General features: G+C 44.9%; 1 protein-coding gene across 2 annotated transcripts in view; it reads left to right on the forward strand.

Annotated features, from left to right (window-relative positions):
• The window catches only part of MYRF (myelin regulatory factor), a 449,420-nt gene that overhangs the window by 413,402 nt on the left and 10,203 nt on the right, over positions 1-25,815 (forward strand). For both annotated transcript variants that reach the window (XM_085648540.1, XM_085648541.1), the window contains one exon: positions 13,961-14,035. In XM_085648540.1, the coding sequence (XP_085504666.1) occupies positions 13,961-14,035 (75 nt within the window). The remainder of the gene's footprint in view (positions 1-13,960; positions 14,036-25,815) is intronic.

Raw genomic sequence — 25,815 nt, forward strand, 5'->3', positions numbered from 1 at the left:
ATTACAATGAAACGAATGTAGAAGGCGTAACATTTGATAAGAAAAGTGACGTGACAGTGACATAATCGAAACTAGGCGTAATAAGGAATAAAAGAAACATGATTGGTTAGAATTATCAGACATAGGTGGATCTATAAGATAATACTTGGCATAGATGCGCGCGCGGCAGCATGACGTGTAATTGACGTGCAACTAGGGGGTGAAGGGGACTTGACATTTAGCTCTACATGTGGAGACGAGAAGTCTGGGGTCAAGTCATCCTAATCCCAAATCATATCTAACATCCTATGTTTAAAGAACTATGTTATCCACAAGGAAGGACTCTCGGACAGAATCTATTCTATACTGACTGTGTGCGTGTACAAGCGTCTAAGTGTCTATATGAGATGCGAGGGGCAGAAAACTTTCCATGGCAACAGGGCTATGAATCACTTGCAGGAGGACGGAAAGGCTGAGTCCTCTGCTTGTGAGCTAAAGGAAATGTTTACCTAAATCACTGGACAGGAATGCATCGGCTGGAGAGCAAAATAGATAATTCGAAGGTGAAATACAACTTCTTGGCAGACAGGCGAAAACTGGCCGAGGCAGGCACCGTTAGCTGCACAGGGAGTAGGACAAAGTTCATGGATACAGATGCGAGCTCAAGCTGAAGCTGTCAGAGACAGAGAGCAGGGAAAGGCTTTGAGGACAGAATCGGGCCTACTTGCCTGAACTGTAAAAATGAAGTAACTTAGCCATATAAAGTCGGTGGCCTTTCATACTTAGGAATTAAATATCCAGCCCATTGATGGCGGATCTGACAGAGAACATGTTGACGGTAGACACACATATGTTTGCGTCTTAGAAACTGGAACTGGAGGGAACATACATGTACTTGTAACATGCATATAGAACCGTTGGGGTCCAAGATAGGGGACATAACTGATCAGGAAAATCCACATTTCCACATTCCCTCCTTGTCCCCTTCTTGCCCTTCACGAGACATCAATCTTCATTATTCCATCGATTTGCTCATGGAGCATCATTTCTTCTTCTTTCTTCTTCCGGGATCTTGAACGAAAACCTTGATGTGGAATACACGATGTGGCACACAGACCACAAATCGCTGGTCCACATTGCAGGCATAGACAACAACTGAAGAGCATAAGAAGGCCAATACCTAGGAAGGATAGAACTCTCCATCCCCAGGCTGATATCACACTCCAAAACCACCCGGACCACGTCCAAGTGCCTGGATTCTCGTGTATCTGGCTTACAATCTTATGAAGGCGTGTTATAGCTTTATATACAGATGGCGAATTTTCTGGTATGAATATGCAGCAGCTGGATCCGATGACCCTGCAAGCTCCGCCCCTATCGGCCAGGATGACGTCAAGGACAAGACGATTCTGGAGAACAACAATTCTCATCACTGATTGTTCCTCTGTCAGATTGCCTAGGGCGGCTATAGTCTCGTTTACTACAGCTTCAAGAGTCTTGGTGAGTCTGCGTATCAGCTTACTATTTGATATTGTACCTATATAGGGAAAGATACCTTTATTGAAATCTACATACTTGTCCCATGCCGTCTCAGTATAATCGACAACTGGGAGATCTCTTCGCTCTCTATTGTGTACTAAATGAACATCTCGATAATAATCAGGGGGAGCTAGGAAAACAGGTGGCAAAAGGAATGCGATGTAACAGGTACCATCCCAATCTAGAGGCAGACGCATATATGCAGTCTGACCACATATGAAGTAGGAATGGCGAGAAGCTCTAAATGAAGATTTACCTTGATCACTATATTCTACTGTAGTAACGCATTGGCTATGGCCCATGTGTATGGAACCAACTTTTCTTACACATAATTCACCCTTAACTGGAAATACTGACATAGTGGGCAGAATTAGTTCGACTTCGGATTTGACATTCAAAATCATAAGATTAGGCGTAAAATTACCTAATTTATACACTTCATTTTCTAAATCAGTTCCTGTTCTACTGAGGTGACCCTCCTTATTAGGGTGACAGACTTTGAATAAAACTAGATTCAGATTTCCCCATATCCAATGTTGTTGATAAACTGCTGTGTCTGGGTCTATGGAATTTAATAAACTAAACCATGCTCCACAGGAGCCATTGTGTGTGAATGGATGTGGAAAGAAAGGCAGAACTCCTTTGTTATTCTGATAGGGAGGAAGTCGGCCACACACCCAACAATTGGTCGCATTACTAGTCTGATGGGAATGATGTAACATACTAATGAATGTGTTATTGCGCAGCGCAAGTCTATAAGATAATTCATGTGGCGGTAGGTCACTAAAAGAATGTTCATCAGTTATATTGAAAACACGTTTAGAAACAGGATAATACATATGCAACAATATACTTGCAGTAACTATTAAAAAACTCAAGGAAGACAAAATTAATAAAGTCACAATACAGTGGTTACGCAGTAATTTACAATAAGCATGTCGTTTCATTATGATTCTGGACTCTACATGATTCAGACCTAAGGGGTACATGTCGGGACAGATTCAACCGCTTCACCTTGGAGAGGACTTAAACAATCAAATCGTCCGACAGTTTAGATCTGGACCTGAGTTTCTGTTTATAGCACTGAGAGTCATTCTGTTCAACAAAAGGAAGTTTTGAATCAGTCTGTGAGGGAGTGCAGGGCACAGTGTCTATATCTGAAGGTAGTCCATGAAATTTTTTGACGTGACTGGAATGAATCCACCCTTTTCGTCCCTCGATCTTCACGGCTGTTCTTGTGGTCAACAGGACCAACTTGGGTGCTTTCCACCTGGGCTCCAATTGACTTTTCCTGTCGAAGTTTCTCACAAAGACAAGATTACCCGGAACAACGTCATGGGGTTTCGCCTCAGTGTTGTCGGGAAAGGCTGCAGCTACCTGTGAACGAGAAGATTGTAGTGCAGACATCAAGGAAGCCAGGTAATCTGTCAGCATATTACAGTCAACATCAGTTATTTTACGTGGTATAGGCGTCCCCCACATATTCGGTGGTCTACCAAAGATCACCTCATACGGGGATAGCCCTGTTCTAGAGTGTGCTACCATTCTCATGTAAAAGAGTGCAACTGGTAATGCTACTATCCAGTCGACACCTTTTTCTCTACATATTTTGGACAGTCTGATTTTCAGTGTCTGGTTATGTCTTTCTACGAGACCTGCTGCCTCGGGGTGTCGGACACAGTGGAATTTCCACTGATATCCCAACAAGAGTGAGACATGTTTCATTAATTCGGATGAGAAAGGCTGACCGTTATCTGAATATACAACACGTGGTAAACCGTACCGTGGGAAGAATTCTCGAACTAGCTGCTTGGCAGTAGTCGGGGCAGTGTAATCTGATACGGGATACGCCTCTGTCCAACGGGAGAGAGCGCAGACAACTACGAGGACATATTTGAATCCTCGACAACGTTCCATCTGAATATAATCCATCTGGAGGACTTCAAAAGGATGGTCAGGAGGCTGAAATCCACCCTGCTCTACGGGAACACTCTTTCCTGGATTAAACTGACAACATATCATACAGGTACGAACTTTTTGTTTAGCTGCTGCTCGTAAATGTTTGTTAAACCAAATGTGCTGAATGCTGTCTAGCATAGCCTTCTCTCCTAAATGTGCTGGACTGTGAACTGTAGCTATAATGGCTTGAACCATGGAATCAGGGAGAAACCATACAGATTTCTCCTTCGTCATCCATCCTTGATCTGTCTGGATCCCTCCTAGTTCAGTCCACTTCTTTATTTCTTCTGCTGTGGCATGTGTCTGTATGTCAATTACGTCAAGTGTGGGATCCTTAATTGTCATACACTGTGTTGGTGTCTGAACTATTGGCTTTGTCATGTCTAATGTGCGATTCTGAGCAGTCTGTTTAGCTGTTCTGTCAGCTAAATCATTGCCTTGAGAAATGGTATCAGTAACCTTCGTGTGTGCTTTACATTTCATAATCGATATAGCAGTGGGTAGATGTATTGCGTCTAACAAGGCATGAATGAGGGGTCCGTGCTGAATGTGGGCACCATGGGACGTTAGATAACCTCTCTCTCGCCACAGCACGCCGAAGTCGTGTACAACTCCGAATGCATAACGTGAGTCAGTGTATACATTAACTTTCTTATTTGTGGCTTGAATACAGGCTTGCGTTAGAGCAATAAGTTCTGCTGCTTGGGCTGACAGAGTATCTATACAATGTGTCTCAATAACTTCAGTGTCTGTTGTGACTGCATACGCGGCCACTAAATCTCCTGTACTTGCTCTCATGCATGATCCGTCTACATACAACGTCAGGTCTGGATCTAACAATGGAACGTCTGTCAAGTCTTGTCTAGGTTTCGTCTTTATTTCAATGATTTCAACACAATCATGAGCTAGTGGGTCTGTTCCAATTACAGGTAATAGTGTAGCAGGATTCAATGTATTACACCGTCGGATCTCTATGTGTGGTTGAAACAATGTCAGTTCATAACCGGTAAGTCTTGCTATGGTCAAGTGTTGTGTTTGTGTTCGGTTCACAAGAACCTCTACTGCATGTGGTACTTGAACTGTCAATGGGTGTCCTAATACTATGGCATCGCTTTGTCTGATTGCTAAAGCTGTCGCTGCCACTGATTTCAGACATGCAGGCAAAGCCTGAGCTACGGGATCTAATGTACTGGAAAAATAAGCACATGGCTTGCGTGATCCTGCTTGATCCTGAGTGAGTACTGACAAGGCAGTACCTTCGCGTTCTGTAACAAAGAGTGTAAAAGGTTTGCTATAACATGGTGTTGCTAAAACAGGTGCTTGACATAAAGCTTCCTTTAGGCTTTCAAAAGCTTGTGTATGTTCCTGAGTCCAAGGGAGAACAGTCGATGTGGCTGCCTCCTGTGTGGTTAACTGAATGAGTGGTTTTGCTAGAAATGCGTACTGAGGGATCCACTGCCTACAATATGAAGTGAGGCCTATGAAAGCCCGCACCTCCTTCTGTGTCTGGGGTATTGACATATTAGCAATTAACTGGATGCGATCTGGTGTAAGCTGCCTTCCCTCCTTGGACAGCGAGTGACCAAGATAAATAACTCGCTGAACACAGAATTGCAGCTTAGAAGGGGACACCTTGTGCCCCTTGTCGGCTAGGAAATGTAAAACTGTCAGAGAAGCTTTTTCACATTCTGGCTCGCTTCTCGCGGTGATCAGCAGATCATCGACATATTGAAGCAGTGCTGTATTGACTGGCATGTGTATACTGTCAAGTTCTCGTTTCAGTGCTTGGCTGTAGATGCTGGGGCTTTCTGTAAATCCTTGAGGAGCGCGTGAGAATTTAAAGCTGCGCCCATTTAAACTGAATCCGAACAAGTATTGGCTTTCCGGATCTATTGGGACGCTGAAAAAGGCATTCTTGAGATCAATTACAGTAAAAAATGTTGCTTCGGAATCAATTGCTGTCAACAATGATGATATATCGGGGACCACAGGGAATTGTGGTACAATACACTTGTTTAGTTCACGCAAATCAATAACCAATCGGTACACTGGTGGAGCAGTAGGATCAGTTCGTTTAAGAATCGGAATTATCGGTGAATTACATACATTGGAGTCTGTTTCTACAACTACTCCCTGGGCAATTAGCTCATCAATGATTTTCAACAAAGCCACTACAGCATCATGCGGTAACTTGTATTGTCGCATTCGTGGTAGTACCACTCCTGCTTTCAATGTAACTCGATAGGGTGTAATGTTCATGCAGCCAACATCCGTAGGGCCTTGTGCCCATAGATGTACCGGTAAAGTCTGTAGTCGGGGATCCATGTCTCTAGACACATAGTGACCTTTAAAATCACGCAAAAACAACCTTACTCCTTCCGGAGAACAACATATTATGGCTCCTAGTGCTTTCAGAGTCTTAATTCCTAACAAATTTTCTGGGCATGATTTAGTAAGCAATAAATCTGTAGTTCGTGTCAAAGGTCCTATCGTAAGTGGTAGAGGCTGTGATACTTCATTAACAATAGGTTTTCCTGAAAAACCAAGGGAAACATTTTGAGAGCCTGAGAGGGGTGCCCCTGGAACTTCACTACGTTTTATGGTTGTTCGACTTGCCCCTGTATCGAGTAAGAATTTTCTATCTTGACCTAATAATTCACTATGTACATAAGGTCCTTCTTGATCTACCGGAATCTCGATAAGCGGTAAGTCAACTTCCCTCTCTAGGCTGGTTCATGCGTAACGCTGATACTCAGGGTATTCATACTGTGCAGTCTGATACATTTGTTGTGTTGTGGTTTGTGTGGCAGTAGCAGGCAACGGTGGTGCAGCTGGCACAAACTGTATGGGTTGCTGTGAGGCTGGCATAGACTGTTGCTGAACTGGCACGGACTGTCCATGCTGCATAGCTCCTTGTTCATTCTGATCTTGTCTAACTAATCGTGGTCTCTCTTTTGCAATACCTGTAGCTATATTTCGTTTCAGGACTTGACAATCATGTACATAATGGCCTAGTTGTTTACAGTAATTGCAGGTTCCTTTTACAGGAACTGCAGAATCACCAGAATGTGTCACACCCTTCTTGTGACCATCTGCTGGTACTGTCTGAGAAACTAGCATTTTCATTTTTGTATCCTTCATGCGTTTATGCTCGTGTTCTTGTTCATCCCTAATTCTATTGTGATGATACTGTAACATTTGTAGCATTTGCGACGGAGTGTTACTTTGCCAGGTACTCTCGAATTTCAATATTCTATTCTTCACTGGAGGCAATGCATTTTCCACTAATTTTGTCACAAATAAATGTGGATATAAATCACTACTTGCTTTTATACCACTATTTATACCAAAACATTTTTCAAATCGAGCATAATAATCGCTTGTGTCTTCATCTTGCTTTTGTTTACAGGCTGTGATTGCACCCCAATCTTCCTTTTTTGTAGTTAATAAACGTGGCAGTACCTGTACTAGTAAACCTGGTAATAGTTTAACTTTATCCCCGAGCCCCGAACCTGCAGCTCGGCCCCTTTCTTCCTCTGCTAATGCTGTCCAGTCTATCTTTTGGTCTCCCACTTCCCACTCTTTTTCTTTTAGTTTTTCATATATGCCAGCAGGCAAAAGCACTTTTAATATCGTCATAATATCAGGAAAGGTGTACTCTCCCATCAGTAACATGTCTTTAATTTCTCGGTGGAAACCCGCTGGGTCTTTGTCATGACTAGGTACTACTTTCTTCATTTCTAATAATTCCATTTTTGATATGGGTGTGTAAACAAATACACGGTGAAACTCATTGTCTTCGCCTTTTATTGGGTGCACTTCCCGTAAAGGATTTTGTCTATCCATGTAGTACGGTGCTCTTTCTCTGGGGGGCAGGGAGAGAGAATCTGGATTTACAAAAAGGACGTACTGCTTACGTGACACTAATATCTCTTTAATTAGCTTGTTACTAGAACCTTTCCATCTGTACGTGAGTAGTTCCGTTAATATATCAGGTAAAGGACCAGGGTCAGCATGTTGGCTCTTATATAATATGAGGAGTTGCTGAATCATATATATTCCAGCTAAACGTTGTTCATCTGTACTGAGGTTGAGAAACATGTGTGCTACGGTCTCATCACCGTATTTTTCAGGACTAACAATCCAGTGAACGGCTGATCTGGCTAATTCTTGCTCATCCATGGAATCGAGGAGGTGGTAACCTCTTCGTTCTCGTAGTATTTTATCTGCGGCTTGAAACGAATGTTCAGGAGACTTCAGATTTATTACAGGCGTCGGATACGTTCTGCTATTATTTGGACATACAGAGTGTATTGGATCAGAAAAACATCTAGTATTTTCACAAGATCTTCCTCTGCCTACGTAGGCTATGGTCTCTGACTGTCTTGCAGAATTCCCTGATTCGGACACTTCGTCTTGCTCAAACTCGTCTGTTCCCAATCTCTCTTCATGAATACGCTCTATTTCTTTACGTATTTTTCGGCACATGGCTATTATACAATTTTGCTTATCGTGTCTCCCTTCTGATATATTCTGACTCCATCTTGTAAGAATAAGCATTGCATTCCGGTCTACCCCCGGACGATCTTGATTTCTGATCACACAGTTTATGAGGAAACGTAACAGTTCCCCTTGTATTTCTACTTTCTGGAATTCCATAGCTCTGTTAATACATCCTGGATCTCGTCCTGTTTGAACAAAATGATATATGTTATCTAGATGCGTAGTCATTCCTGGTAACCTTGCTAAATACTCTGCGGCTCGTCTGATACGTAATGATGCCAGGACCATTTCGTCCTCTTTACCGACCACGGGGTCATATCTACAATTTACAAGAAGTTCCTTAAGCGTACGTTCATTTACGAACTTAGGTGTACGTGAATGTGCTGACTCTTGAAAAACAAGTTTATTTATTCTAGGTGGCGTAAAAGTACTGCTAGCACCTCCCGTGGCCCTATCTGGGGCGTCGGGTGTGAATGGATTCGTTGAACGTGATACAGCAACTATGGGTGTCGATACCCCTGTAGAGTCGACTGCGGAGACAGATGCGGAAACAGATGTGCTTGCCGAAGCTTGTATCGGGACTTGCTGTTGCACGGGGACAGATACCTGATCCTGACGTTGAATCCCTCCGCCAGACGGTCTATGTGGTGTGGCGTTAGCATACTCGGGAGCTGCGTCATCTAGATATGAGGAAAGAAAAACATCTTCTGCGGTTCTGGGATGCCCCTTTGGATGTACCTTAATTGGAAATAATGGGGGTGGCAAGTCTTTTGGCATTTCTGTAACAGCCTTAGGTAGTCCTTCGGCTAGAAGGGGATACATACCATTCATAAGAGCATTTCTTTGTCTATTCACTTGTTCTGATTTCACTCGGATACCTTCCTCAATTAATAGATTTTCTTGAACTTTATTTGAACTTTCTTTACTCCTCTCTTCTTGTCTACGTGCTTTTTCTGTTCGTCTATGAGATTCTTTACGCCATAACTCAACAGCGTCTTTCTGTGACTGTCTGACCTTTCTTTTCCATAACTCTTCCTCCACTTTCATGATGCACTCTGCATCCCAGGTTCCCGCTATGGGCCACCTTTGACTTTCCGGTAATCCTTTGGTATAATCTACCCATAGATCAAGAAACAATATGGCATCTAAGCCATGTTTATGGTACATGAAATGTCCTGGAGTGTCTCTAGGAGGAATAGGAACTGCTTCTTCAAGCACCCCTTTTCTGGTAGTAATCTGTCTTAACTTCGAGAAGAGCGGCATATTGACAACTGACCTGATACTTACTCTTGAACTTACTTAATACGAGAAACACAATAATGAACAGTGAACAATGAACAGTCATTCATACCACAATATGCAAGACATTTTCTGAATACTTTAAACATTAAACATTAAACATTATAACAATGATCGACAATGATGACAGTCTGCCTAACTAATCACCACGCTGAATTCTTGGCAATAACTGAATACTTCGGAATACTTGATATACTGCTAAACAGTACATATACACTGCTAAACAGTGCAGACCGGATTTGTGTACCCAAATCCGTCTTGACCGGCACAACCTATGTGCGCGTCAACACGCCTCCTCGGCGATGGTACTCACCGAGTAGCTCCTTGAAACGGAAGGCCTCAGAGAATGGACAGGACTCGATAACTGCGGACATCGGACCCTCTGGACGTCGGAATTTCGGAAAACCTGGTGGGCCTCTGTATACCTCGGATCTTGCTCTCTCAGCTAGGCTCTGGTCGGGATACTTCGCACTTCTCACCGCCTCGTCTGGGTTGATCGCAGCCTCAGTCGCCCCCGCTTGACCGGAGGGAGCTTACAGGAAATCCTGCTGGTACGCGTTTATGGTCCGTCCAGCTGTGGCAGGAGACCGGGCCTGCAACGCACCGCCGGCGCGTGAGATGAGAAAGTGTCCCTGTTCGGGCGCCATTATGTGGTAAATAAAATAAATATTACCGGACTGAATTTCATGCGGAATCTTAAATTAAAGTAAATAGCTCAAAATAACAAGAGGCAGAATCCGTGGTATAAGAGGTTTTCTAATGGGCTTTATTCCATTCAAAATGGCCGACTCGAGTCGCGGCCCTCAGGTTCCGTCACCACGAAGGTTCAGGAAGTGAAGTACAATAATTCATTAACAGACATGTATTTTTATAATAAGTACATTACAATGAAACGAATGTAGAAGGCGTAACATTTGATAAGAAAAGTGACGTGACAGTGACATAATCGAAACTAGGCGTAATAAGGAATAAAAGAAACATGATTGGTTAGAATTATCAGACATAGGTGGATCTATAAGATAATACTTGGCATAGATGCGCGCGCGGCAGCATGACGTGTAATTGACGTGCAACTAGGGGGTGAAGGGGACTTGACATTTAGCTCTACATGTGGAGACGAGAAGTCTGGGGTCAAGTCATCCTAATCCCAAATCATATCTAACATCCTATGTTTAAAGAACTATGTTATCCACAAGGAAGGACTCTCGGACAGAATCTATTCTATACTGACTGTGTGCGTGTACAAGCGTCTAAGTGTCTATATGAGATGCGAGGGGCAGAAAACTTTCCATGGCAACAGGGCTATGAATCACTTGCAGGAGGACGGAAAGGCTGAGTCCTCTGCTTGTGAGCTAAAGGAAATGTTTACCTAAATCACTGGACAGGAATGCATCGGCTGGAGAGCAAAATAGATAATTCGAAGGTGAAATACAACTTCTTGGCAGACAGGCGAAAACTGGCCGAGGCAGGCACCGTTAGCTGCACAGGGAGTAGGACAAAGTTCATGGATACAGATGCGAGCTCAAGCTGAAGCTGTCAGAGACAGAGAGCAGGGAAAGGCTTTGAGGACAGAATCGGGCCTACTTGCCTGAACTGTAAAAATGAAGTAACTTAGCCATATAAAGTCGGTGGCCTTTCATACTTAGGAATTAAATATCCAGCCCATTGATGGCGGATCTGACAGAGAACATGTTGACGGTAGACACACATATGTTTGCGTCTTAGAAACTGGAACTGGAGGGAACATACATGTACTTGTAACATGCATATAGAACCGTTGGGGTCCAAGATAGGGGACATAACTGATCAGGAAAATCCACATTTCCACAGCTCTACTAAAGAAGCCATCAGCTGACCCCACCGACCTCAAGAACTACCGCCCCATCTCGCTGCTCCCGTTTCCTGCAAAAGTCATCGAGAAGACCGTCAACAAGCAGCTGGCCGCCTTCCTCGAGACGAACGGATCCCTCGACCTCTCGCAGTCTGGCTTCCGGGCCAACCACAGCACCGAGACCGCCCTGATCGCAGCCACCGATGACATCCGAGCTCTGCTTGACAACGGAGAAACAGCGGCCCTCATCCTTCTAGACCTCTCCGCGGCCTTCGACACTGTCTGCCACCGTACACTAGTGCAGCGACTCAGCAACGCCGGAATCCAGGAGAAGGCACTGGAGTGGATCATCTCCTTCCTCGCCGGAAGGACACAGAGAGTCCGCCTCCCCCCGTTCAGATCTGAAGCCACCGAAGTCATCTGCGGCGTTCCTCAAGGCTCCTCGCTCAGTCCAACCCTCTTCAACGTGTACATGAGCCCCCTCGCAGACATCGCACGCCAGCACAACCTCAACATCATCTCCTACGCCGACGACACCCAGCTGATTCTCTCCCTCACCAACGACCCCGTCACCGCCAGAGCCAACCTCCATGAAGGGATGAAAGAGGTAGCCGAATGGATGAAGAACAGCCGCCTGAAACTGAACTCGGACAAGACGGAAGTCCTCATCCTGGGATCCTCACCCTCCGCCTGGGATGACTCCTGGTGGCCCCCCGCCCTAGGCAGCGCACCCAAACCAACAGACCACGCATGCAACCTGGGCTTCATCCTGGACTCCACCCTCTCCATGACCAGACAAGTCAGCGCCGTCTCCTCGTCGTGCTTCAACATCCTGCGCATGCTACGAAAGATCTTCCGGTGGATCCCCACCAAGACCAGGAAGACGGTCACCCAGACCCTCGTCACCAGCCGTCTGGACTACGGCAACTCCCTCTACGCCGGAACCACCGCCAAACTCCAGAAAAGACTTCAGCGGATCCAGAACGCCTCAGCACGACTCATCCTGGACATCCCCCGTCGCAGCCACATCTCCGGACACCTGAGAGACCTGCACTGGCTCCCGGTCACCAAGAGAATCACCTTCCGTCTCCTCACCCACGCACACAAAGCCCTACACAACCAAGGCCCAGGATACCTCAACAGCCACCTCAACTTCTACGCTCCCAAACGCCAGATTCGATCGACCGGCCACGCCCTCGCCACCGTCCCCCGCATCCGAAGAGCCACCACAGGGGGACGGTCCTTCTCCTTCCTCGCCGCCAGGACGTGGAACTCCCTCCCGACCCACCTCCGCCTGACCCAGGACCACCTCGCCTTCAGGAAGCAACTCAAGACCTGGCTGTTCGAGCAGTAGCGGACCCCCCTCCCCTAGCGCCTTGAGACCCTCTGGGTGAGTAGTGCGCTATATAAATGCTTTGATTGATTGATTGATTGATTGTAGAGGAGAGAGAGCTCAAAGGGCAGTGCCTACATACAAGAGAGGAGAGGGAATCTGTCTGAGCAGCAATGCATTCTCTGGGGATTCTGTGGGCTGAAGGTACGAGAAGCTAGAGCCATCTCTTAGAGAAGCAATGTCTGCCATAGACGTTATAATTTAGGGTTGTACGGTCAAAGTGGGCTTCGAGTATTGCGGTATCTTTAACGGAGGAAAGAAACAACGAGGGAGGAGTTAGTTGCAAATGGAATTTGTGCAGGCAGTATGGCTGCATGGGAAAATGAAGAATATAATAATTAAGGAATACAACAATGAAGAATTCTTAATGATGATTATTTTGTTTTATATTAAATAAAGAACCCATAATAAGCCATCAATAAAGAATGCTATATTGATAATGGGCATCTGTTTCTAACTCGAACTCTAATATTTGCATGAACATTTCCTGTGAATCCTCCTCTATATCTACTTCCATGCTTACCGCTACCTCAACACGTAACCATACCCCTACACTCATAACTACCTTCGCACCTTCACCTACACATACCAATATACCTATCCCTCCCTGGTCTCTGCACCTACTTCCACCACAACCTCTTCAGTGTCAACCATTGACTTCCCTTCAGTGTTGTTTAGTTTCCCTTCTATATTACCCAAAGACTAAATTCTTCATGTTGATTTTTCTTTATTTTTTCCTCGTTATTATGGTATTTCTTTTAAATGGGTTCTTTATTTTCATACAATGTTCCATTTCATGTGGGTCACTTTCAATAAGTCCCATTTCTTCATCCAACAGCATGAAGCATACTGGGATTTGTAGTTTTACTTTTCTGGTTATAAGCATGGACCTACAAGTCTTTCACCCTCATGACACGTGGTTAGTAAGCATCGGTGGGGAAGTCAATGAATATAAGAAATGTAAGGTCTGTAAGAACAGCACCATTTTGTAGGCTAGTAGGGTGTAAGAAAAAAGTAGTGTCTGTGAGAAGGAGGTTGTGGCTTTTCATCTGTCTGGAAGATGTTTGAATGTGGAGCACAAAACTTGTAATGTGGTTTGTGTTCTGGAGTGGAAGATTGAAGTTTAATTTTAATGTGAAGTGAATGTTGAGATTTGAAAGTGTAGATAGACTGGACAAAGGTTTATAATGCAAGCGTAGCGTGGGGCTGTCCGTGTATATTGCCCTATCTTGTTGGACTTACTTGTAAATAAAGCACTAGTGCTGAAGCTTAACCTGGACTCCTTTGTCTGTCCAACAGTGGTCAGTGGGAGGGGTCTGGGCGATGGGGAAGACAAGGTGCACTTGTGTCTATCTGAGTGGTAAAGGGCGATGTTTCTTTATATGTTAGGATTTATTCTTAATCCTGAATAATATGCCTCCATACTTCCTCCCCTCATATTTTTTATTTCCTTATAGGGCACTACCCACCTCTGGCCTGTGGTTGTGGAATCTTTCAGAGAGTTCACTTATCATTTCCGGGTCACCCTGCCTGTAAGTATCTGAACCCAATATTACTTCCAGCTCTCTTATTAGCTGTCCCTTCCTCTGTTGTAGTTTCTGCAATCAAAGACAAATAACCTCTTCTTGCTGTGTGATCACATTTTTGCTGCCTCTGTGCCAAGAGGGAGAGACACACTGTGCCCTTTCAGGCAGATATATGATTGATTGTTGCAGAGAACTAATGCTCCTGGAATTATGTCAGTCTTTGAAATGTTTCTTTTGTAAGCTACCTGTAATACTGGTGGCTATGCAGCCAATATATTTGGAAAACTGTGCGGTGATGTTTGACACCAGTATTTATCTCCAAAAATTTTTGAAATAGAGGGTGGCGTAATCTCATTTTGATTTACTTGCTCACATGGTGCAATGTGCGGCTTGTAACGAAAGTATTTCGAGGTCTCTGGATTCTGATCTGTGCCTCCCACTGTCTTAATTCTCTTTTCCTAATAGACTGTTCTCCATTCCCCAGCTCTGTATAGCTTACCTCTTAATTCAAAATGCAATAAAGGTTTTAGAGCTTGACAAGTTATCCAAGCACTGACGTCTCAGCCACATGAGTTCCAGTCTTTAAATATCCTGCATCTGACATCAAAACCTCTTTTGCTGGGACACCATTTATGTCCCAAGCTTCTTAAAAGTATGTGATTTAAGCTTCTCCCCCTGTTTGTCCTACTCGTTATTGTCATTGTAAACCCTTTAATAGGTTTTCACAGTTATAGGCGTCTATGCAGAATGATGAGTAACTACTTCATCTTTTTTAGGTATAAATTTATCAAAAATAGTCAGATTCAGTATGCCAAGCAAACAGTTTATTTCCAAATACACCAAATCCCAAGCATCAACTATTACCCAGGAACTTGACAGTGCAAACAGATTCTATTGCATGCAGAAACAAGCATTTGCAATGGATTCGGTCTCCCCTTTGGGACCTTATATGTATTTAGCTATGCAGCACATTAGCCTGGGTGCTAAAATATCTACTGTTCTTTAACATGGAGGAAAAGTAAGCACCAAACTGCGTGACACGCCAGATATGGGAACACATGGAGAGAAATATTGTCTTTCAGCTGGAAATGGTACAGTCCTAAGCTCTGTTTTTAATATAAAATCAGGGCCTTCGTGGGTCATATCACTGAAAATACACGATTTGGAAAAAAATATTATTGTCTTCGAGTGCTTGTGGAAGACAATTTCTAGAGAATGCTTAAATGATTCTGGTATTTTACTGACCTCTGCTGGTCGTTTTCTATCAAGAAAGTTAAATAGAGGCAGTTGCCAGAAACAATAAAAAAAGAAAGTCCCTCAGCAGAAAGCAATTCTGGTATACCTCTACTGTTCGATTTCTATCAAGACATTAAATAGAGGCAGTTGAACAAGCAAAAAGCAATTCCGGTATTTTACTGACCTCTACTGGTCGTTTTCTATCAAGACAGCTAAACAGAGGCAGTTGAAAAGAAAAAAAAGTCCCTAAGCGGAAGTAGACAAGTCCTAGGGCTGATCTCCAGAGCCCACAAAGTACATACACACATAAGTACATACTAAAGTATATACAAGAGGTCTCGAATGCTCAACCTAAAACTGGCCATCAAACTTTGCAGCTGCAACTGTTCTACGATGGGAACAGGACATAGAACAATATATTCTATGTATGTTTTATTCATTAGGGAATCAATCGTATTGCACTGGAAAGGTTTTGCGAATTCCTAGCATTAAAGACGCTCAACAAGGAATATTTTTATATAATTATCTTTATTCAAAATCAAAACAGCTGTTACATAAAACATCAACAGTGGCCTCCATTTGAAAAGCCCAGATGTTTTGCCTGATCCCAGAAGCAACCCCAAAAACAGACAAGACAAAACAAATAAAATGAAGAAACCCACAGGACAATACAATGGTAGGAGGGTGCCCTATCTCTCTATGGCATTCAACCAAAAACAGAGATTCAATCCAAGCGTTGAACATGGTAATTCTCAAATGTTTTCCACGCTCTATCAGATTTACGTGACGTATCTCCCTTTTGCATTGTTTCTTTCATATCTATGTAATTACAAAAAACTTTACAATTTCAATTTAGGTTTGTGCATAGATTTCTGCTTGGTGTAAGTCATTTCTCTTGTTCACAGCCAAAGTTTATACAGTAAAAGCGTATAGAGTAGAGACCTTCACACATTCTATCAATAGACCCATCACAGTAGAAAATTTACAAACAAGGAAATGCCCTAGGCTGAGTTTAAGATATGAACTGAAGTACTTCATATATATATCATTCCAATTCATTACTACTTGGATGCACAACACTGCAATAAGATGTGGTAGATAATCTAATATTTTGACCAAAATGGTATGTAATATTCCCAAAAAATAACCTTTTACACAGAGAGTCTCGGTGTAGGAGCTAGTAACTGCAAGCCAGACTCTTTCATCACTCCAATTCAGAATTGAAATCTGTCAGTTCTTGTGACCTGATACCCCGAAAGTTAACCATCATGAACAAATACAGGTAATAGCAATAATTTTGTCAACATTGATGCAGGAATCACACTACCTCATAAAAGTAGGGGCACAGGGAAAACATCCAAATGTACCCCTTTAACCCCACATGCCGATGCTCAACTGATTGACATTGTACTGCAGATGGGACAGTCGTTTGAGGGTGAAAAGTGGAACATAACAGTACTACTGCCAAATATGCTTCTCCCAGACTTAAAGTGGTATTAGCCCAAGATCTCCAAAGCAGTGTTAACCCTGACATGGATTTTACATAATGAGAAATCAGATATGTCTCTTTGACAGTCCCAGGTCTTGTCAATCCTGGCACAAACAGGAAGTATTGCTGCTTTACAATGTACTAATCCATCAAAATGGTCCATGGTCAGGTATCTAGTGAATTGTAAAGCTGCCTGATCCCTTATCGTCCAACGAGGTCTCCAGTCTGGACCTAGTAAGCCACCTCTACCAGCGATGAATTACATAGCATTTCTGAAACAGTCGTAGATCCTGGACTCCCAAAAGTTCTTTTTTCAAATCAAACTTCTACAGTGCCTGTTAGAACAATGGATTTGTCTTTCCACCTCAGAGATAATAAACACTAAAGAGCTGATTGCTTTTTCAATAGTTGTATAGGTATGCGCAAAAATACGCGCCTGAGAACAGGCACAGCAAACATTTTCGGTACATTTATTTTGGCCAAAGATCCAATATCTCTCCACACCGGCTAGCACAGCCTTCCTTTCAACTTGAGAGCAACGTCGGAGAAGTTAGCCTGAGCCACTCTCCCCACTCCTCGTTCAATTTTTGATCTCCATATTTTATTGACATACAAACCCCACTCTGTAGCCGGGAAGGAAATAATAACAGACTAGATTAAATTTATGATCTGGAGATTGTTCTGGATTTTAAACAAAAGAACACAAGACAGAAACCTACATTCTGGATCCCCATTCCAATGTTATGGACATTGGTCCAGCCCTTTCTGCACAGGACACCTGCTTCCAGGGCAGCCAGCCTCGGTGATGTACCGGTTCCTGACTTTACTCCACCAGGTGGTCCTCCCTTTCTCAGATGAGAAGTGAGGCCCCTGCTTGCCTCTGTGTATGAAATAGCCCTGGTTTCTCAAGACACCAGGCTGTATCCACAGCCTGGAGTCAATACACCAACACACGCTCACTTTGTTGCTCACACAAACACTTTCTCGTACACAAACTCTTTCACATAGACACTCTCACACACATAGACATGCAAACACGCTTAAATAAAAACACAGACACTCTCACACAAATATGCTCACCCATAGTCTTTCTCTCTCTCACGACCACACTCAAAGACACAATATTCCACTGTCTGCCACACACTTCTAATCGCTTCATATGCACATAAACCTTTGCTCAAACACCAGACAATGCTTAATTTGAGCTGGTGGTTTCTAGTGCTGAAGCACTTAATCATCAACAGTGGTGCTTTTCTTGAGCACCAATTAAAGACACATTCATTTGCAGGGAGATTAAACGATTTGCCCAGAATCGTAGGGTGTTGAGCCAATGCCCAGACTCGAACCTGCTACCCTATTTTCATTGGCAGCCCTGGACATTAGCCACATCCTCTGCCCATTTTCATGGTTAGTAGTTTGTTCTGTTTTAGGCGGCTAACAGGAGAAATGGGATGGTGCAAGCTGCCTCCCGAATAGAGCCCCAGCACTCCTTTTTTGTTTTTACAAATGAACCACTGCTGCCACACATGCGCTCCCAGCTATTATGACGTGTACACTCCCTCGCACTCACACATACACACACACACACACACACACACAGAATCTTGCACTCTCTCTCAAATGCACAACCTCAGTGATCAGCACACTCATACATGCATTATAAGTCACCTACCTTCCCACGCTCTCTCTCCTGTTAGCTGCCTAAAACAGAACAAACTACTACTCATGAAAGTGGGCAGGGGATGTGGCTAATGTCCACAGCTGCCAATGGAGCTAGTGCACGTATGGCGGCAGTGGTTAATTTGTAAAAACAGAACAAGTCCTGGGGCATTATTCACGAGGCAGCTTGCACCATCAAATTTCACAAGTGCATAACATCTAACTCACAGACTTTCGCATCATCCTTCATACTCACACTTTCTGACACAGACTCTTTCCAGTACACGTACGCCGATTCTCACACATCCTCCGCAGTTTCTTGCACTGTGACGAGCCTGTCCTTTGTATGCGCCACCTTATAAATCTTCACAGCAGCAACATTTTGACGGACGGGTTTCTCTCGATATGTATAGTTCCACTATAGTTTTCAAACCTTCGCCGCCACAATATATCAAACCACCTCTAAGCAAACTAAGCCTGACCGCATGCACCCGTGGTTGCACTGCGTGCCACCTCACTCCAGTGCCTCGCTGTAGCTGCACCTCACCCACCCTTCCAGCTGCACACTGATCTCCCACCCCCCTTGTGCTATCCCCCACTTGACCTCTTTCCTGGATGTGGCAAGCAGCCCTCACTCCAAGATTGAGCGCCAGCGAACTCAACTCTCTCAGGGAAGTGGCTTCAAATGGTGCAGCACGTGCAGCGGCACCAGAGGCCCGAGGAAGGCCACTGAGCTCTGTTTATTGCTGTATCTTATAATTCATACAGCTGTCAGGCGTGCGGGAGAATTTCCTTCCTTACACTAGGACCCGAGACACAGCGGCTACACTATTGAGCTCTCTGAGTGATTAGCGCACCCATGGGATGTGGGTTCCCCGAGTTCCTGTCCCTCAGACAGCAACAGCGTGAGGGCGCTACTCGACCCATGCCTTCTGTGAGCATCACACTCTCCATGACACCAGAGAATGTCCTGACCTCACACCACTGCACGCGATAGTGAACCCAGGCGACACTCCAAGGTGCGCGCGCAAAATGTGCATCTGCGCGCGTGTTATGTCCTGGAGATGGAAAACTACCTAATGAGGAGGAGGTAAGTGTTCATGAACCCGACTCTTGGCAGCTCTTTCTGTAGAATGCCAGCTGCTGCCACTGTCGGCGTGAAAATAGCAGATAGTGGGTCCTAGGCTGATGAGGCCAACTGAGTCTTTCATTCTTCCAATGTTGAAAAAACAAGTAACATTGACGTGAACGCAGAGAAGTAGCTGACATGTATAGCGCTTCAAAGCTGCAACCAGGTGCTGTACAGGCCATGCAAACGTGATGTCGTTGTTATGATATATGATATGTTTCCCAGACAGTCTCATGTACCTCATTGGTCAGTTGGAAAATTAGCGCTTCAAAGCTGCAACCAGGTGCTGTACAGGCCATGCAAACGTGATGTCGTTGTTATGATATATGATATGTTTCCCAGACAGTCTCATGTACCTCATTGGTCAGTTGGAAAATTAAAATATTGGGGTGTCATTCCTTTCAACGCCTACAACTAGGGTCGTGACACTAGTCCGCTGTCTTATACGTCTCTCAACGTGACCATCCATTGATGTTCTGTTTCCTGAGCCTAGAAACCAGAAAAGTAGTTGAGTATGATTATGCACCGCCTGCGGAAACTGGTGTGATTTCTGTGGAAAAATCAAAAAAAGTGATTGGTATTATTGAAAAGATCTGTCTGTGGCAAAAGGGGTGCCACTCTGAAGCAGTCGCCCTTCATTTATAGCTCTGCTATGCACAAGAAACAGCCTGGTGCGAGTCACAGGTGTGGCTCATGGAAGAGACGACTCAGCCTTTTATCCTCCTTGACGCAGATGACAAGGGTCCACTGATTTTGGGTTACATCAATGGAGTATGAAGGGGCTATGTACGATGGGCTAACTTTGCTAATCAAGTTTCAGACACAGACGAATAGCTACCTTTCATCCGGATAACAGTGCTGTCTTCTATCATATCGCTTAGAAGTCGACAGTTATTTAGTGCTACAGAAGCACACCTTCAGCATTATTGATCTCACCCCTTACCATTGTGATAGTGTTGCCCGCACGTCAGTGGGGAATGATGGAGATGTGACGGGGAATCCTCCGGAACTCTTCTCTGCCAGGCACACCACACCACTTCCTTGTCCAGAGCCCCCTTGTACTGTCCCTGCCCAAGCAGCTGCCCCTGACAACCCCCCAGGATTGGGCGCCCTCGGACACATTGCTGTGAGTGGCCAGCCTGCCCCTGAAGCACGCTGATTGGCGGCAGAATCATTTTACCAAATTTAGCTGCAGGGACTTAAGGGGGGGGATGTGCACGATGCTGGAAGAAACAATCAGGTACAACAGTGGGAGTGTTAATTATAATCTCCCCGGAGGAGCAGCTGATGGGGGCGACACATGGCCGGAGGTCTGCCCCTGGAAGAAAAAGTTGAAATAAAGCATGCGTCAAAGCCAGCAGCCCCATAAAATGAGCCCAGCATGGACCCATAGCTTTAGAATTTACAGGAACCAGGGCAGAGGGAGGGGGTGGTGCAGGGAGGTGTAGGGTATCGTGTGAACCATTTCTTTGCTGCTCCTTCATCACCCCCTCCCGCCTTCCCCAAGACACAAGCTGGTCTGAAATAGCACCGCATACGTGCCGAAGGGCTCGTGACATGCCCAGGTAACCAGGAAGAGAAACTGTGGTATGAACTGTGCCCTGGCACATGCGAGGTGTGCCACTTGTCAGAGACGCTGGGCGAGGATGCTCCTGCCCTGTGCGAGGGAGGTTGTCTCTGACTGGTGGCAGGAGGGTGCTGAGAAGTCACGGACTGCAAGAGGGAGTAGGGGGAAACAGGGAACAAAATAGTTTTCGGAGTAAAGGGGCCAGTAGCCATGGAAGGATACAAATGACGACATGGGCGCCATGAGGAGGGACTAACAAGCCTAAAACCAATCGAAAGGCAGCATTTAGGACCTACGCCAATGAAAAAGGTGGGTGGTCCACGCCATAATGAATACTGCATGCCTCATAAAGCGAGCAGCGCATGCGCTGCAACGCTCGGCTCGACCTAAAAAATGACAAACGCCATTTGAGTAGTTTGCAAAAACAGTGGAGGAAAAATCCCTTACATTAGTGTTTAGTAAAATTCCAACTTGGCCAGCTCCATGCAATATCGAATGTAGAATTATCGAGAGATCTAGCCACCAGCCTCCCCTCCACAGGGATTCCTGAATAGAAAGATGTGCTGGTTCTAGCCTTGGATCTTCCATAGATCAGTATGTTTGAACTATTTTTCATCATCCAGTTGGATATAGGGCCACCTATCCTTCCACCAGTATGCAAGTGTGCTTTCAAGGAGCTTGGTGGCTGTATCAGATGCAGTGCCCAGCAGAGTATAAGGCAGTAATGCTAAACTAAACTACACAAAAATGACTACCGCCTGGAAGGATGTGTCATGCTCAACTGCTGAAATAAGGGAAACATGGCAATACTTCATAGAAATGTTAAACTAGCAGTTTCTGTAAATACAATGGTTTAACATAAAACATTATACATTCTGAACACCTTATTGTGCCTACTGTCAGGCGTCTCAGATTCTCTATTACACATCAAATTAAAGGGAAATCCTGACACAGCTATGCTCCTTTTATCAAATATCTTCATTAAAATTCTGCATCTGAAACATCTATTCATTGCAAACTTTGCTGTAGATACACATGCTCTGCATACTTCTGCCATCTACTGTTGGACTTGTGTATTTGCAAGTTGTTTTTCTCTGAAGAAGTCTTTCTAGTCACAAGGTGTTTGGTGACTCCCCTTAGGCTGGCATTCAGTGTAGCCACTGATCCTAGATTCAATTGTTTTTTTCCTCTGTGTGCTTCGGATGTGCATAACCAGAGCTCCAGGAACAAGGTCCCTATCTATACTTTCTTCTACCGTTCTTGGTTTTCTTTTCGATAAGCATTGCAGATTAAGACGTTATTCCATTGCCGTATCATCACTGAGATCTCCTGACAGTGACTACCACTAAAAACACTATGCTGCTGGGCCTCTGGACCAACTCGGGTGGGCCGAGCCTCTGGAGTGCCAACTCACTGACTTCATGCTGGAGAATGCCGAATTGGTGATGGAACAGATGCCTGTTTAACAGTTCCCCCGCTGCAGTAAGAAATTCCTCTGGTCTGAGTATCACCAGGTGTATAATTTAGTCCCCAGATGATAACACCATTCGCAAGGCTTTCCTGGGGTTCAGATCCAAGAAGACTCACTGCTACCTTCGAGAAAGACGCTGGGCACATCACAAGATGTACAAATGCTCTGTAGTAGAGGCCCCAGACATCTTTGGGGAAGAAACTCCTGTGGTTGGCATTGAGGAAGCTGAACATCAAGCATCTACCAGAGTCTGTCTTCTCTTCTGGCTCGGATCCAGAGGATGAAGAGTTGCACCTCATCCACGAGTCCATGGGACCACACACACGGATTACACCGCAGGCGATAAGTATGAACCACACCTTATGCCATCAACGGGCCTCTACGAGAGGCACAACACCACGACTGAGAGAGTCTTGCCAGCATTTCATCGAAGCAGAGCCAACCCTCCAGGGCACCACATGGTTCTGTAGCCTTTCAGCCTCAAGAGAAACCCTCTGCATCAGTAATACCCACATCCACAGGCTCTCAGCCATCGACCAAGACAAAGATCTTCGCCACCCTGACACTGAAGCCCAGGCAGATGCCAAAGATGGCAGCCAGTCACAAAATGCCGCTGCCACCCTGAGCTAACGCGGAGCTGAGACAGTCGGACTTCACCCGACTTTGACACCAAATTCCCTGGGACAAAATTATGGTATGGTGCCAAAGTATTTGACTCCCAAAGTGTCCAGAGATATCCGGACAGCCTCAGCACACAAGTGTCAGTTCCAAGACTGTTGGATAAAAAGGTCCTGACTATTTAGGACAACTGAATCTGGAACACTTACAAGCAGACTTGGGTGCCAGACAGAAAAGACTGTACATCCACCCTCAAACTGGCAAAATCACAACAAAGCGACCACCAACATCGTTTGAGACTTTGCTGTGCAAGAGAAAACCAGCTTTTGAGGAGACTCTTGTTCATCGCCAAAAGAGAAAGTCAATGACAAAAGGATGTGCCCCATTCACTTTCTCCTTCTACTCCTGATCTACCATCCCTCTATGACCCCTCCTGTTCAACCTCAACCTCCTCCTCAACTTCCTTACACATAACACAGGCTTTACACTCCTGTGGGTTCACCTCAGTCATCATTTTACTCACACAGTCCCTGCCACTCGGATGCCCATATGACCTCTCAGAAGTTCCAGCTGAAGGGAGGTATCTGTGGGAAGACTACACTATAGTTATCCTTGCTCCCCTGATCCAATTATCTCCCCATCTAAATCTTCTTTCCACCCATGATGACAACACCTACCATGAGGTACTTCAAAAGGCTGCCGAGTAACCACAAGGTCGACCATCACATTGTACATGAGGAGGATGACTATTTGGTGGAAACCCTTTCCAAAACAGGAGGTACTGCTAGTTCTTACCCATAATAAAGGGCATGTTAAAACCAAATACATAAACCTTTAAAGTACCTGTGAACGCCTAAGTAGTAACCCAAGGACAGAATGCAAGTAAAAGGCCTCACCTTATAGCCCTCCATACATCAGGGGGCCACGTGGAACCAGACTCACTAGTAGTACACTCTGCACATAATGTACAAACTTTCAAGGGATGGTGGAGACTTTCCTGCCCAATAAGGAGAAATAAAAGTTGGACGCAGCAGTGAAATGGGTAGCACAGGTGCCTCTAATCGTTGGTGAATTGCCAACGCAGTAGGCCTACTGGCAATATGACAGGTCCCATTGGGACCAAATGTAGGCCTTGCTACAGCATCTCTCACTTAAATATCACCAAAAATGGCAGAAACAGATCACAGAGGGCTAGATAAACAGCAATGACACTATTCGTTGTGCTCTAGAAGCAGTGGATACTGCAGGCCGTGGGATTAATACCAGTATCCATATTCGACTCCATGCATGCAGGGTTCAAATCTGTAGTGCAGCAACATCTGCTGAAACTGCCCTTTGATGGAGAACACCTCTTTGTGCCACAGGTTGACCAGATGGTGGTAAAGATATAAAAGTATACAGATACCGCGAAGGCTATCGGTGCCCTTCAAGCCCTGGCCCCTAAAGCCTCCTTTCAGATGCAACAGTATCATGGCACCTCCAATGCTACCTCCTACCATAGTCAACAACAACAACAAGTCTACCACCACTTCATTCTCTGAGGGTACACTACGGGCGGGTATAAAGGAAATAACAGAGGTAGAGGCAAGGGAGCTTCCAGCAGCAACTTGGCCACCACCACCACCAAGCACTGACTCTTGACACCACTCCCCCTCCCCTCCACTTCCCCACCCTGATCAATAAATACTTGTCAGGGAAGCCCCAAAATATCCCTCCACCCTAGCAGGAAATCACCTCAGACAAATATATTCTAACTGTGGTGCAATACGATTACTGCCTAGAACTTCTCACATACCCTCCCAACACAACCCTGTACCTTGCACCTCAACAAAGAACATCTACCTCTTAGAGGAAGAGGTGCAAGCCCTTCTCCAAAAATAGGCCATCAGACTGGTTCCCTTGCAACAACAGGGAAAAGGGATCTACTCACTCTATTTCCACATTGCCAAGAAAGATCTCTCCTGCAGGCCAATTCTCAACCTCAGGCTCCTCAACCAATACTTCCACATTGTACCCTATCAGGACATATTCCCTTTGCTGCAGCAGGGCAACCTCATGACAGCATTGGAACTAAAAGACAAACAGTTCCATATCCCCATGACTCCAGCCCACCGATGCTACCTGAGCTTCATGGTAAGTTATTCTCATTAACAGTTCAAAGTTCTGCATTTTGGCGTTACCACCAAGGCAAGGGTCTTCATCAAATGCCTAATGGTGGATGATTCACCCCTAAGACAGAGAGGCATCCACATCTTCCCCTATCCAGACGTTTGGCTGGTCAAATGCTCAAGCAGGCTTCAGTGCCTGGCCCATACCTGGACAACCATCTCTCTCCTCCACAGTCTAAGATTTAAAATCAACATCACCAAATCACATTTGATTCATCTACAGATTCAGCCCTTCTTATGATCAACCCTAAACTCAGGTACAGGCAAAGCCAACCCCAGTCAACATAGGGTCCCAGCGATTCAGCAGCTTGTCCCTCTTTTTCAGACGAATCGTCCTCTCCCAGTCAGAATAGTAATGCGCCTGCTGGGCATGATGGCATCCTGAATCACCATAATGGCCCATGCCAGGCTATACATGCGCCCTCTTCAACGGCGCTTTGACAGTTGTC

This window comes from Triturus cristatus, chromosome 3_2, assembly GCF_964204655.1.
Source record: "Triturus cristatus chromosome 3_2, aTriCri1.1, whole genome shotgun sequence".
Lineage (NCBI taxonomy): Eukaryota > Metazoa > Chordata > Amphibia > Caudata > Salamandridae > Triturus > Triturus cristatus.